The sequence below is a fragment of the Giraffa tippelskirchi genome, chromosome 9, assembly GCF_054371585.1.
Source record: "Giraffa tippelskirchi isolate mGirTip1 chromosome 9, T2T-mGirTip1v1.2.pri, whole genome shotgun sequence".
NCBI lineage: Eukaryota > Metazoa > Chordata > Mammalia > Artiodactyla > Giraffidae > Giraffa > Giraffa tippelskirchi.
Window position 1 is genome coordinate 41,132,090 of NC_137283.1, and position 14,754 is coordinate 41,146,843.

A 14,754-nucleotide genomic window follows, 5' to 3' on the forward strand; every position below is an offset into this window, starting at 1 on the left:
TCAGTTGGGCTGTTTATTGTTGTTGAGTTGTATGAGCTGTCTGCATATTTTGGAGATTAAGCCCTTGTCGGTTACATCATTTGCAAATATTTCCTCCCATTCTGTAGGTTGTTTTTTCTGCTTTTTTTTTTTTAAATGGTTTCCTTTGCTTCCAAAAAGATTTTCAGTTTCATTAGGTCCATCTTTTTTTTTTTTCTTAATTTCTATTGCTTTGGGAAACTGACCTAAGAAAACATTGGTACTGCTTATATCAGAGAATGTTTTTGCCTATGCTCTCTCCAAGGAGTTTTATGGTATCATGTCTTAGGTTTAAGTCTTTAAGCCATTTTGAGTTCATTTTTGTGCATGGTGTGAGCGTGTGTTCTACCTTCATTGATTTACACATGTTGGAATGCTGCATTTTTGTTGGCTATAATACATTTGGCAACCCCATCGCCAAGCATCATGGAAGTTTGTTTGGCTTGATAAGCCATGGTCTATCCTGGTTCCCCTTGACACACAGACACACACACTCACATCCCCTTTCTGGTACCTCAATCTACTGTCCATATTTTGTCTGGCTGCAAGTGAATTAAAATATGCTGGAGGTCTGGGGTCCCCCTGGGTCCTTCTGTAGCTAAGAGACCAGATTAAGCACGCCTAACTGCGGCTGGGTTGGGAGCCAGCTTTCTGAAACAAGACCCTTGGTTCTTCCCCACTCCCTCCCGCTTTCCTGTTTTCATGCTTCAATCCCTCCACAGGGTAAATTCTTCCCGGTTCAAATTTGTTGTAAAGGCGACTGTCACTCCTTTTATAATCTCTCCAGGGATCCCATGACAAGTTTTCCTGCCAGTACAGCTTCTCCTGCCATGCCCTTTCAGCAGAGCAGGTTGGGGGTCAGGGTGGTGGGGGTGGGTGGGGGGGAGGTTGGATCCTAAGGCTGTTTTGTGGGTGGCTTCTCAGACACCTCACTGAAGCCTTGAAAAGAGGCCTTGGAGATTTAGACTGAATACAGAGCTGAGGAAGTTTGCAGTTGCCATGGAAACTTCTTGTCTGGTGTTCCTGGGCCCAGATAAGCTGTTCCAGGCATCCGTCTGCTTGGGGGGGTTGGGGGGGGGTCAAGAAATCAAAGGAAAGGGGTTTTTTGGACTTCTTAGGGCAAATTGCAGCCCCAGCCCACCACAGATGTAGGAAAACTCCTCAGCTCCCACTCATGACTGCCTCTCCTGGCCTTGAGTAGTGAAAGTGTTAAGTTACTCAGTCGTATCCAACTCTTTGGGACCCCATGGACTGTAGCCCACCAGGTTCCTCACGCTCTCCTGGTGGCTCAGATAGGTCTTCACTACCCACCTTCTTTTTAGCTCGTCTATTTCCCAAGAAAACAAATTTCAGAGGGACAGGAAGGGGAGTGTGGGAGAGGTGTGCTCAGCCTCTGGAATCCCCCTCTGGTCCTCCATGGGACTGAGCAAAAAACGCCAGTCCTCAGGCCCCTGTATTTCGGAGTCCTGCTGTATGGAAGGATGGGAAAGCTGCACAGACCAAGGCAGGAGGCAGCATCTGGGCTTGAATCTGGCCACTGCCTGGAGTACACTCTTAGGCTCATTTGACCAAAAGGCCTCTATTTTTCAGTATGTAAAATGTACATGTGAATTGTAACTATGGTTGGAAAAGGTTGCTCTTTTCCTATATTTTTCATCTTTTTTTTTTTTTCCTGATAACAAAGGCAATATATGCTTTTTTTTTTTTTAAGGCATAAAGATTACAAGAATACTGGGACAAAAGAGAAAGGCCTGTAATTTTATGCTGCAGAATAGTGGTTCTCAGACTCTTGAATATAAACAGATCCCCAGGGGAACTTGCTAAAATTCCAAATTCCTAGGCCCCTCCCTCTTAGGTTCTAATACAGAAATCCAGAAACATGGCCCAGTAGTTTGACTGTAACACTCATGCCCAGTGAAAGCTAGTAATGACATCTGAGATACGTTGGTCTAGAACTGACCTCTGTTAACAGTTCAGTGTATATACTAACTTTATCCTGGAGGGAAAAAAAGGTAGAGGAATCAGACTGTGTATGATGTTGCTCTTTGATTTTTCACCAAATATGCAGTAGACATCTTTCTTTAGGTTAATCAATAGATATGGTATTGATGGCATCTCATTATAAGGTGTAGCATAATTTCTTACTGATGAGGTATGGCTTGGGAAATGGTGGCTGTTGACTTTACACATAGTTACATGCTCACACGTGTGTGCACACACACAGCAAGACGGTGCTGTCCCGAGTTCAGGGATATCCATGTCTTTGGTGTCTGCAAGTCAGCAGTAGGGGCAGAGCACCTGGTACTGGGACAGGAATACTAAGAAGCATAAGGTGAGGCCCTGCCCTCCCCTGACAGGCTGGTGAGTGAGCCTGAGGGGTCTGTACACAGGCTGGACGAGAAGAGCTTTAGTGGAAGAAGTACAGTGGGTCCCAACTGCCTGGGGAAAAGGGCACCCAACCTGGGGGGGTTTCCTGCCCGACTGTCCTTGGCTCTCGATTGCTCTGGTGCTGCCATCAGAACCCTCTGATAAAGGGAACACAGAGTGGGGATGGACGGCTGGAGTCAGCTCCTCTGGGGTGAGACGGGCTGGGGGTGTCTCTGCCCCGGGCGGCGAGCAGACACTCTCAGCAGTCCTCCTGCCCCAGCATCCGTGTTACTCTTCCCTTGTCAGAGGACACTGTGGGCCCCGGGAAATGCCCCAATACTAGTTGTCTGCACAGCAGGACAACATGTGTTGAGGACAAGAACTTAGTTATAGTCTTCCACCATCAGATTTCATGAAGTTAAGCCACAGCAGGATGGGAAGCTGGGGGAGGCACCACTCAAGAGGGCGTTAAGAAACAATTTAGGAAGAAGAAATAAAAGGAATGCATCTTGTTTCCAGAAAATTGTTTAACGCGGGCAAATGTGGGACCCTGTAAGTTGAAGTGGCTCCAGAATGGCAGGTTTGGCCAAAGCTCCCAGGACACGCAGGCCTGCCTGCCCCCACTTCCTTCTGTCTTGCTCATGCCCAGCCTCCACCCCAGTGGCCTCCTGGCATCCTACCCTGGGGCCTCTGCACTAACTGTCTTCACTTTGGGATGCTCTCCTCCCCACCACTCCAGCCTCCCGAACATGTTACCTCCCCACTCCCCACCCTTCCTGAGGTCCCGAGCCTTCCCCTCTATCTTGCCCAGTCTTGTGTTTGTCAGAATGTTCACTCGCCGCAGCTCAACATTTTCTTATTTGTCTCATTTTTTGGTCTGAACCCCACCTTGAAAGCAAGTTACCTGAGCACAAGCATATGGTCTCATTTACACTGTACCTCCAGCACTGGGCAGTGGCGGGAACACATTAGGTACTCAATAAGTGTTGGTTACCTGAGGAACACAGGCCAAAGAGGATCAAAGTGCATTTTTTTTTAAAATTTATTTATAATATTATGTTAGCTTTGTTGTACAGCAGAAACTACAATATTGTAAAGCAACTATACTCCAATTAAAAAACAAATAATATGTTAGTTTCAGGTGTACAGTAGTGATTCAGTTTTTAAATATATATATATGACTGCATATACATACACATATATAAACACATTTTTTCAGATAGTTTTCCATTATTATTACAAGATATTAAATATAGTGCCTATATTATATAGTGAATCTTTGCTCATTGCTTATTCATTGTATATACAGTAGTGTGTACCTGTTGATCCCGTACTCTGAATTTGTCCCTCCCCACCACCTCCTTTGGTAACCATAATTTTCTTCTGTGTCTGTGAGTCAGTAAATAAGTCCATTTGTGTTATTTTTTTAGATTTCATATTTAAGTGATATAATATATTTGCCTTTCTCTGACTTACTTCAGTTAGTATGATAATCTCTAGGATCATCCATGTTGCTTGCAAATGACAGTATTTTTTTTTTAATTATTGGAGTATAGTTGATTTACAATGTTGTGTTAGTTTCAGGTGTATAGCAAAATGAATCAGTTACACACAAACATATATCCATCTTTTTTTTCAGATTCTTTTCCCATATGGGCCATTACAGAGTACTTACCAGAGTCCCCTGTGCTATAGTAGGCTTTATTAGTTACCTATTTTATATATACTAGTGTATATATTTCCATCCTATTCTCTCCATTTATCCCTCTCTCATCCTCTAAATTTGCTTTATACATTTGTGACTTTACTTCTGTTTTGTAAATAAGTTCACTTGCACCCAATTTTTTTTGGTTCCACCCACATGTAAGTGATATCATATGTTTGCCTTTCTGTGTCTGACTAGCTTCACTCAGTATGACCATTTCTAGGTTCATCCATGTTGCTGCAAATGGCATTACTTTCTTTTTATGGCTGAGTAATATTCCATTGTATATATGTACCACATCTTCTTTATCCATTCCTCTGCCAATGGACTTTTATTTTCCTTTCTTCGCCATGGTAAACAATCTCATCATCTCAATTTCTCTTTCCGATCTTTCACTGCTAGCCTCTGCTGATGGACATTTAGGGTTTCTTCCGCGTCGTGGGTATTGTAAATAGCGCTGCAAACACTGGAGTGCATGTCTTTAAAAATGATCAAAATTTATTCTATGGAAGTTATGGAGGACAGAAGCTGGAAATCATTTGTGTCTTAGAAATAAATGGGTTTTCATAAATATTCATGTGATTCTCATCAAATAAAAAGGTATAGTGTATTTATAATTGAATTCACTGCATCGTTGATGTTATTCCTGACTGAAGAGAACTTCTGGTTTGTCTAGCTATTAGTGAAAACCAAAATATTAAAATTTTTGCTTAAGTGTGACACCCCTACAGTTAAGTGCACAAATCTTACATGGTCAGCCTGATGTATTTAAAACTGGGATCCACCTGCACAGTCACCTGTCTGATTAACATTATCCAATCAGGATCCACTATTCTGACTTCCATCACCATGCGTTCTCTGTGTTGAAATGTATATAAGAAGAATCACTGAGTATGTATTCTTTTGTGGCATCTGACTCTCAACATCCTTTTTTCCATGAGGCATCCATTATTGGGGCAGTCTGAGTGCAGGTTGGAAAAGAATTTCCAGACACAGAGTATTGCAGAAGTTCAATTCAGTTCAGTCACTCAGTCGTGTCCGACTCTTTGCGACCCCATGAATTGCAGCACGCCAGGCCTCCCTCTCCATCACCAACTCCCGGGGTTTACCCAAACCCATGTCCATCGAGTCGGTGATGCCATCCAGCCATCTCATCCTCTGTCATCCCCTTCTTCTCCTACACCCAATCCTTCCCAGCATCAGGGTCTTTTCCAATGAGTCAGCTCTTCACATCAAGTGGCCGAAGTATTGGAGTTTCAGCTTCAACATCAGTCCTTTCAATGAACACCTAGGACTGATCTCCTTTAGGATGGACTGGTTGGATCTCTTTGCAGTCCAAGGGACTCTCAAGAGTCTTCTCCAACACCACAGTTCAAAAGCATCAATTCTTCGGCACTCAGCTTTCTTCACAGTCCAACTTTCACATTCATACATGACCACTGGAAAAACCATAGCCTTGACTAGACAGACCTTTGTTGGCAAAGTAATGTCTCTGCTTTTTAATATGCTATCTAGGTTGGTCATAACTTTCCTTCCAAGGAGTAAGTATCTTTTAATTTCATGGCTGCAATCACCATCAGCAGTGATTTTGGAGCCCAAAAAAATCAAGTCTGACACTGTTTCCACTGTTTCCCCATCTATTTCCCATGAAGTGATGGGACCAGATGCCATGATCTTAGTTTTCTGAACGTTGAGCTTTAAGCCAACTTTTTCACTCTCCTCTTTTACTTTCATCAAGAGGCTCTTTAGTTCTTCTTCACTTTCTGCCATAAGGGTGGTGTCATCCGCATATCTGAGGTTATTGATATTTCTCCCGGCAATCTTGATTCCAGCTTGTGTTTCTTCCAGCCCAGCGTTTCTCATGATGTACTCTGCATAGAAGTTAAATAAGCAGGATGACAATATACAGCCTTGACGTACTCCTTTTCCTATTTGGAACCAGTCTGTTGTTCCATGTCCAGTTCTAACTGTTGCTTCCTGACCTGCATACAGGTTTCTCAAGAGACAGGTCAGATAGTCTGGTATTCCCATCTCTTTCAGAATTTTCCAGTTTGTTGTGATCCACACAGTCGAAGGCTTTGGCACAGTACTGCAGAAGGGAGTGAATTTATTAAGAACAAAGAGCAGAGATAATGTGGACATGGCAAGCATTGCACTTGCCCTCCTGACAGGCTGACCTCCTGACAGATGAGGGTGAGTCGACGGTTTTCGTGAGTTAATAGCCAATTTTGTGTTTATAGGGTCAAGACAAAGAAAATTCCTGCTGGAAGGCTGGCATTAGGTGATTGGTTAGGGAGCCATAGCTTGTTTACTGGAGTGGGGTATTTGCCAATTTGAAGTCGGGAAGCTTGTTAAGGATGATCAGGGGCTTTTGGCAATGGTTACAAAGGGGCTCAGATAGCTTCAGAGATGACCTTGGTTCTGGGCTCCACTTGGGTGGTCTCAGTACAGGGCCTCGCACCTTGGCTTGGGGAAGGACTCAACATCCATGTTTCTGTAACGTAGTTTATTCTTTCTTTATTGCTTTGTAGGGTTCCATTTGTGATGATATCACGCTTTATGCTTCTTCTGTGTGGGTTAATGTTTTCTTTCCCGGTCAGAGGTCAGAGGTCTTCTGCCAGCATTCAGTGGTGTTCTGTACTAATCACTCCACTTGTATCTCTGACGTATCTGTGGAGATCAGTGAGCTCCACAGCTTACCTTCAGCCATCTGGGTTCTGCTTTTATTTCTTTTGCATCAGGAGACTAAGAAGATCTTGCCACAATTTATGTCAGAGAACGTTTTGCTGGTGTTCTTTTCTGTGAGGTTTTTTTTTGGTAATTTATGGTGTGTCATGTTTTGTGTTTCAGTCTTTAAGCCATTTTGAGTCTGTCTTTGTGGATGGTGCGAGTCTGTCTTTGTGGATGGTGCGGGTCTGTCTTTGTGGATGGTGCAGGTCTGTCTTTGTGGATGGTGCGGGTCTGTCTGTGTGGATGGTGTGAGTCTGTCTGTGTGGATGCTGTGAGTCTGTCTTTGTGGATGCTGTGAGTCTGTCTTTGTGGACGGCTCTCCTCCAAATTCCCCTCCCATCCCGGCAGCCATATGACACTGAGCAGGTCCCAGCTGATTATCCATTTTAAACATAGCAGTGTGTACATGTCCATCCCAAACTCCCCAACTATCCCTTCCCTCCACCCTCCCCGCCCTTCTCTCCGGCAACCAAAAGTTCGTTCTCTTAAGTCTGTGAGTCTGTTTCTGTTTGTAAATTCATTCATATCATTTCTTTTTGGATTCTACACCTCAGGGATGTCATACAATATTTCTCCTTTTCTGGCTGATTTACTTCACTCAGTATGACAATGTCTGAGTCCATCCATGTTGCTGCAGATGGCAAGAAATCCAACAGATTTCTGTATGTCAACCTTGTGTCCTGCTACTTTGATGGATTCAGCTTATCAGTTCTGATACTTTTTGTGTGGAATCTGTAGGGTTGTCTATATCATGTCACCTGCATATGATGATTTTACCTCTTCCCTTCTGATTTGGATGCCTTTGTATTTCTTTTTCTTGCCTGACTGTCATGGCTAGGACTTCCAATACCATGTTGAATAGAAGTGGTGAGAGTGGGCATCCTTGTCTTGTTCCAGATTTTAGTGGGAGGGCTTTCAGCTTTTCACTGTTGAGTATTATGCTGGCTGTGGGTTTGTCACCCCTCAGCTTTTATCATTGAGATATGTTCCCTCTGTACCCACTTCAGTGAGAATTTTCATCATGAACGGGTGTTGAATTTTATCAAATGCTTTTTCTGCGTCTACTGAAGTGATCGTATGGTTTCTGTCCTTTGTTGATATTGGGTACCACACTGACCAGTTTGCATATGTTGACCCCTCTTTGTGAATCTGGAATGGATCCAACTTGATCATGGTGTATGATCTCTTTATGGGTTGTTGGACTCAGTTTGCTATTTTACGAAGGCAAAATTGCATTTTTAATGCTGGCATTCATGCTAGATGTACGCCCTGGGTCTAATCACTTCCCAGCCCACCCAGACTCTTCATGAGAAAGTAGAGGTGGGAAGAGGGCCAAGTTTAAGTGGAGGTCAGCTTCCTCACTAGGGGATTAAGGAATGACAACACAGGCTAGAAAACACTTCGGACATTTCAAGTGAGCCCTGATTGTGAAACTAGGAGAATGCCTCTGTTATCTGTACACGCCCACACTGGCCTTCAGTATCTACATACACTCTTTATTTTCACACTCATGCACTGACTCCTTGAGACGAGATCCACAGACCACAGACTCCAGCAGGCACGGCGCTGCACGCCGGGCCCTGCACTCTGTTCATACCGAGTCCAGCTCTCTCCGCGGGAGAAGTCCTCCCTGCTGAGCACTGACCGCCTGCTTCCCCTCAGGTCAGCTCATCTGTATTTCTTCTCAACCACTGTTGTTTTCCACACTTGACACAGAAACCAAGGCTCAGGGGTTGTCGACTGGCTGCCCAAGGGGCTGAGCAGGGACGAACACAAGGGCTGGGCTGGCCCACAGCCAGCTAGCGTCCACTCACCCACCTCCCCTGTGCATCATCCTGTGGCTCCTTGCTGAGGTTCAGGGCATGAACAAACACCGAGGATGGAGTTGTTGGCCCATAAGTGGGTGACTGGAACTGGCCCAGCCTAGTTTCCCCTCCTTTTGCACCAAGAGCCACTTTCCCCTGGGGAGCTGCGCCCGGCAGCAGGAAGCTGCCTCCCCCACCGGGTCAGGGAGGTACCAGAAGGCATTCGTGCTGACTCTCCCATCAGAAACAAGGGAAATGCCTGTGCCTGCGCCACGCCGCTCAGAACAAAGCTTGGCATGCCCTTGCTCCTCAACGACCTGACCAAATCGATACTTATTTGTGCCTCCCTCCCTGGCAGTGTGGCTCGGACACAGTGTTCCACGTGGAGGAAGTGGCCGAGCACCAAGTGTAATACCCGTTACTATAGTAACAGTTCCTTTCTAATGATACCAGAATAAACAGGAACGCAGAGACGCCCCGCTCGCTGGCTCTCTGCATCCCCAGGGCTTGATGAACCACCCTGTGGAGGCGGCCCCTCCTGGCTCACCCGGGACTCTGGAGGAGCGAGGACCAGCAGCCCTGCGCGCGGAAATTCTCTTCCCAAGGACACGGGCTCAGCTGAGAAGTAAGACCGTCTCTTTTCTGTCTCCCCTGCTGCTGAGCTGGGGTGCGGTGCCAAGAAGGGGTGTGGTGGGGGAAGAAGGGCAGCCTCCAAGCGCTAGGGAGGCTGGCAGGGAGGCAGAGCTCTTAGAGCCCAGGTACCTCTTTCTGCGAAATGACTTGGGGTGCCTCCGGGCACCTGGGTTTGGGAAAGGGATCGGAGAGGCCGTGTAGGGAGCACCCAGATGCAGCCTCCCCCGCGCCCCGCTCTGGCGGATCTCTTTCTTCTGAATGCTCAGATGCATCTGAGTTCATGTGTGGTGTGACCTCACCCACCAAGTCCACTTCACATAGCGTAGCAGCTGTAGTTCTCTTGAGAACTGACAGGTCCGAGGCCAGCCGAGACGGTCCCAGGCAGACAGCTCAGCTCAGGCTCCGGAGCCTTCAACGTGCGGGCTGTGTGATCTGGGAAAGACCCCTCAGCCTCGGTGTCTTCACTGGCACAAAGGGTTCTCAAGGGCACCACCTCCTCAGTCTGTTGTAAGGATTTCATGAGATGCGGCCGCGATGCTGAGCACAGCTCATGGCACAGGGTGAGGGCACGGCTGTGCGTTGCCCGCCTGGATTTGGCTTTAGCACTTTGCAGTGTGAGGCAAGGCTGGTACTGGGCCAAAAATCACGGAGCTCTGGGATCGGGTGTGTCACTTTTTTGAACTGCTACTAAAGCCAGTGGTTTCCCAGCTGTGGGGCAGCCCCCGTACCTGCATCTCTGGCCAGCTTGGACCCTGAGTGGCTCTTCGCTCCACTGGTGGTTAAGTCCTGCCGGGATCTGCCCCCCCAGAGGCAGTGCTCAAGTGGGGCGGCTGGCATCATGCCACTGGTGGGCCAACACTGTGCCTTGATCAATTGCACAGGGCTCTCCACCCCCCTCGCTAAGGACCTTCCACGTCCAGCCCTGTACTCTGCTATGGAACTGATTTGAAACCCTGTGTACCCACCAGACCATCTCACAAACGAGGAGGTCACAGGAGACCCAAGGCAGAATGTTGAGGAGTTTGTCTTGAGTCAGTTTCTCGTGGTTGAGGGAGGCTGCATCCTAGTGTTCAAGCGGCTCTGGCAGGGGCTTCCAGGCATCGGTGGCGGGGGGCTGGAAGTGTGGAGGAGACTCCCAGATATGCCACGGTGTGGCTGCAGGCCAGGGAAATACAAATGGGTACTCTGCCCACTGGGAGGAAAGAGGCACGAAGGTTCGGAAATGCGATGGCCACGCTTGTCACTTTTACTGAATGCCTCTTTCTCCTTGGTCAGTAGTTATTTTCAAAGGTTCCCTTCTCCTCTGTGTCTCCATCCCGTAAAATGTTGAACCAAGGTCATCACTGGCTGTGTTGTAAACTCAGCAGCTTGAACAGTAATGAGGAACAAGGGCAGAGGGAGGGAGGGCAGAGGAGTGAAGACTCGAACAACACCCCGGGAGGCACGGCCACCAGCTGGACTCTCCTAACAGCCCCGCGGTGGGCAGACAGGCCGGTGGATTCGGGCTTAAACCCAGAGCAGTGAGGGCCCGGCCTGGGCTCCCCAGTGAGAGGGCAGAGTTCTCCAGTTACCAGCACCGGTTTCTCACTATGAAAGGGCTCCCACTGCCTCTTTACTGGGGTTTCTCGAGTGTCCAGAGAGGAAAGGGATGTGAACCTGCTTGGTTGACTGAGGAGATGCCTTGTAGAGACAGGAAGATACTGCAGTGGTAGAAACAGCACTGACTTTGGGGCCCAGAGCTTCTGACTTTGCCATTTATTTTGCATATCTTTAGACAAGGAGCTTGGCCTCGCTGAGATTCAGTTTTCACATTTAGAAAATGGGAATAAAACAGTACCACTGGCTGCCTCCTGGGGGCGACTGTGAGATCCAGATGCAGGCGAACGAACGAGCCTTCATCAGATGTCAGGTGCTCCACACAGGTCCCCTTGGGGGTAGTGGTAAAGAACCTGCCTGCCAATGCAGGTTAGACATGAGAGACACGGGTTTGATCCCTGGGTCAGGAAGAGTCCTGGAGGAGGGTATGGCAGCCCACTCCAGTATTCTTGCCTGGAGAATCCCATGGACAGAGGAGCCTGGCGGGCTACAGTCGCAGTCTGTCATTGGCTGCCTCTACCCCACCCCCACCACTTCAGCCTGTCCAGTCTTCACAGCATCTTGATTGTAGGGAAAAGGATCCAGAAGTTAAGTACCCATCCAAGGTCACAAAGCTGCCAAGCACATTGACTGTAATCAGACCCACCGCCAAGAGCCAGTCCATCCTGTCAGCTGAAATCACTCAGGCCAAAGCAAAAGAAAACTTGTTTGTTTGTTTTTTTTAACTCTGTGTTACAAAGTTGTCTATTAAGAATCACTTAGGAAGCTTATTTTTTATGTCATACTGAACTACACTTACGTTGATTTAGTTTCAGGTGTGCAACAGTGATTCAGTTATACATATATACACACACACACGTGTGTGTGTGCGTGCATTTTTTAAAATCCTTTTCCCAGTTAGGTTATTACAGAATATTGAACAGAGTTCACTGTGCTATACGGTAGGTCCTTATTAATTATGTTTTGAATATAGCAGGGTGTATACGCTTATTCCAATGTATCCTTATTCCCCACCTTTACCGGCTGGCAACCATAAGTTTTCTAAGCCTGAATCTGTTTCTGTCAAGAAGTTCATTTGTATCATTTTTTTAAGATTCTGCATGTAAACAATACCATATGGTATCTGTCTTTATCTGACTGACTTCACTTAGTAGGATAATCTCCAGGTCGATCCATGTTGCTGGAAATGGCATTGTTTCATTTTTATGGTTAAGTAATATTCCATTGTATTTATATATTACATCTTCTTTATCCACTCCTCTGTTAAATGGACATTTAGGTTCCTTCCACGTCTTGGCTACTGTAAATAGTGCTGCTGTGAACATTTGGGTGCATATATCTTTCTGAATTACAGTTTCCTCCCATTTCCCAGGAGTGGGATTGCTCTTTTTAGATTTTAAAACTTTTTAGTTTTTTGCAGAACTTCCAAACTGTTTTCCATAGTGGCTGTACCAATTTACATTCCCACCAACACTGCAGGAGGGTTCCTTTTTCTCCACACCCTCTCCAGCATTTATCGTTTGAGACTTTTCATGATGGCCATTCTGACCAGTGTGAGGTGGGTGTCTCATTATAGTTTTGATTTGTATTTCTCTAATAATCAGTGATGTTGAGTATCTCTTCATGTGCCTCTTAGCCATCTGTATGTCTTTGGAGAAATGTCTATTTAGGTCTTCTGCCCATTTTTTGATTGGCTTGTTTGCTCTTTTGATACTGAGCTGCATGCGCTGTTTGTATATTTTGGAGATCAATTCCTTTTCAGTTCCTTTGCAAATATTTTTTTCCCATTCTGTGGGGTTTTTTTTCTTTATGGTTTGCTTTGCTGTGAAAAAGGTTTTAAGTTTAATTAGGTCCCATTTGTTTTTATTGTCACTGCTCTAAAGACAGATCAAAGAAGATCCTGCTGTGATTTATGTCAGTGTCCTGCCTGTGTTTTCCTCTTAAGAGTTTTATAGTGTGTTGTTCTTACCTTTAGGTCTTTAATCAATTTCGAGTTTATTTTTGTCTATGGTGTTAAAGAATGTTCTAATTTCAATCTTGTACACGTAGCTGTCCAGTTTTCCCAGCACTATTTATTGAAGAGACTTTATCTCATTGCCTATCCTTGCCTCCTTTGTCGTGTTAGTTCACCATATCTGTGTGGATTTATTTCTGGCCTTTCTAGCCTCTTCTGTGGATGTGTATTTGTTTTGGTACCAGTACTGTACTACACTGATTGTAGCCTTGTAGTATAGTCTGATCAGTGAGTCTGATTTCCTCCTGCTCCATTTTTCTTTCTCAGGATTTCTTGGGTTATTTGGGATATTTTGTGTTTCAATATAAATTTAGAACTTTTTGTTCTAGTTCTGTGAAAAATGCTATTGATAATAGGAATTGCATTTTCAGTCTGTAGATAGCTTTGGGTGGGAATGTTTCTTTCTCTTTCTCATCTTCCATGGTGCTCCATTTTTCTTTCTCAGGATTTCTTGGGTTATTTGGGATATTTTGTGTTTCGATATAAATTTAGAACTTTTTGTTCTAGTTCTGTGAAAAATGCTATTGATAATAGGAATTGCATTTTCAGTCTGTAGATTGCTTTGGGTGGGAATGTTTCTTTCTCTTTCTCATCTTCCATTGTTTATGTACAGACGCAATGGGTTTCTGTGTATTAATTTTGTATCCTGCAACTTTACCACATTCATTGATGACCACTGGTAGTTTTCTGGTATCCTATAGTATTGTGTCGTCTGCAAACAGTGACAGTTTTACTTCTTTTCCAATTTGGATTCCTTTTAGTTCTTTTTCTTCTCTGATTGCCATGGCTAGAACTTCCAAAACCATGTTTAGTAAAAGTGACAAAAGTGGACAACCTTGTCTCATTCCTTATGAGGAACTGCTATCAGCTTTTCACTGTTGAGTATGATGTTAGCTGTAGGTTTGTTTTGTATGTTATTTACTATGTTGTGGTAGATTCCTTCTATATTCACTTTCTGGAGAGTTTTTATCATAAATGAGTGTTGAATTTTGTCGTCAAAAGTATTCTTCAGTTTCTTACTGTGATGTATCACACTGACTGTTCTGTGGATATTAAAAAATCCTTGCAACCTTAGGATAAATCCCACTTGATCATGCTGTATGATCCTTTTTAATGTATTGTTGCAATCGGCTTGCTAGTATTTTGTTGAGGATTTTTGTGTCTATGTTCATCAGTGATATTGACCTGTGATTTTTCTCTTGTTGTTATATCTCTGTCTGCTTTTGCTATTAATATCAGGGAGATGGTGGCCTCACAGAATGACTGGGAATGTTCCTCGCACTGCAGTGTTTGGGGGGAATTTCAGAAGCACAGGCATTAACTCTTCTCTAAATGTTTGACAGAATGTCTGTAAAGCCATCTGGTCCTGCACTTTTGTGTGTTCGGAGTTGTTTAATCAGTTTCAGTTTTAGTACTTGTGACTGGCCTGTTCATATTTTCTACTTCCTCCTGGTTCAGTTTTGGAAGATTGTACTGTTCTAAGAAGTTGTCCATTTCTTCTAGGTTTTCCATTCTGTTGGTACATAGCTGCTTGTAGCAGTCTCCTGTGATCTTTTTCTTATTTCTGTGGAGTTCACTGTAACGTATTTTTCATTTCTAATGTTATTGATTTGAGCCCTCTCCTTTTTGTTTCTAGATGATTCTGGCTGAAGATTTATAAATTTTGTTCATCTTTTCAAAGAACCAGTTTTTTTTAAATTATTTTTTATTGTATAGTTGCTTTACAATGTTGTGTTTCCACTGCACAGCAAAGTGAACCAGCTACATGTATCCATATATCCCCTCATTTTTAGATTTCCTTCTCAATTTAGGTCAACACAGAACACTGAGTTCCCTGAGCTATACAGCAGGTTCTCATTCTTTACCTGTTTTATATACAGTATCAA

General features: G+C 44.8%; 1 protein-coding gene across 7 annotated transcripts in view; it reads left to right on the forward strand.

Moving 5' to 3' along the window:
• FAM107A (family with sequence similarity 107 member A) overlaps positions 1 to 14,754 on the forward strand; it is a 90,096-nt gene that overhangs the window by 57,930 nt on the left and 17,412 nt on the right. For 2 of the 7 annotated variants that reach the window (XM_081524661.1, XM_081524663.1), the window contains exon 1: positions 9,077 to 9,250. The exons of 4 other annotated variants lie outside the window; for them this stretch is intronic. In XM_081524661.1, the coding sequence (XP_081380787.1) occupies positions 9,136 to 9,250 (115 nt within the window). In that variant the 5' untranslated portion in view covers positions 9,077 to 9,135. Of the gene's footprint in view, positions 1 to 9,076; positions 10,037 to 14,754 lie in introns of those variants that run through there. One more of the 7 variants, XM_081524666.1, reaches the window with a different exon arrangement.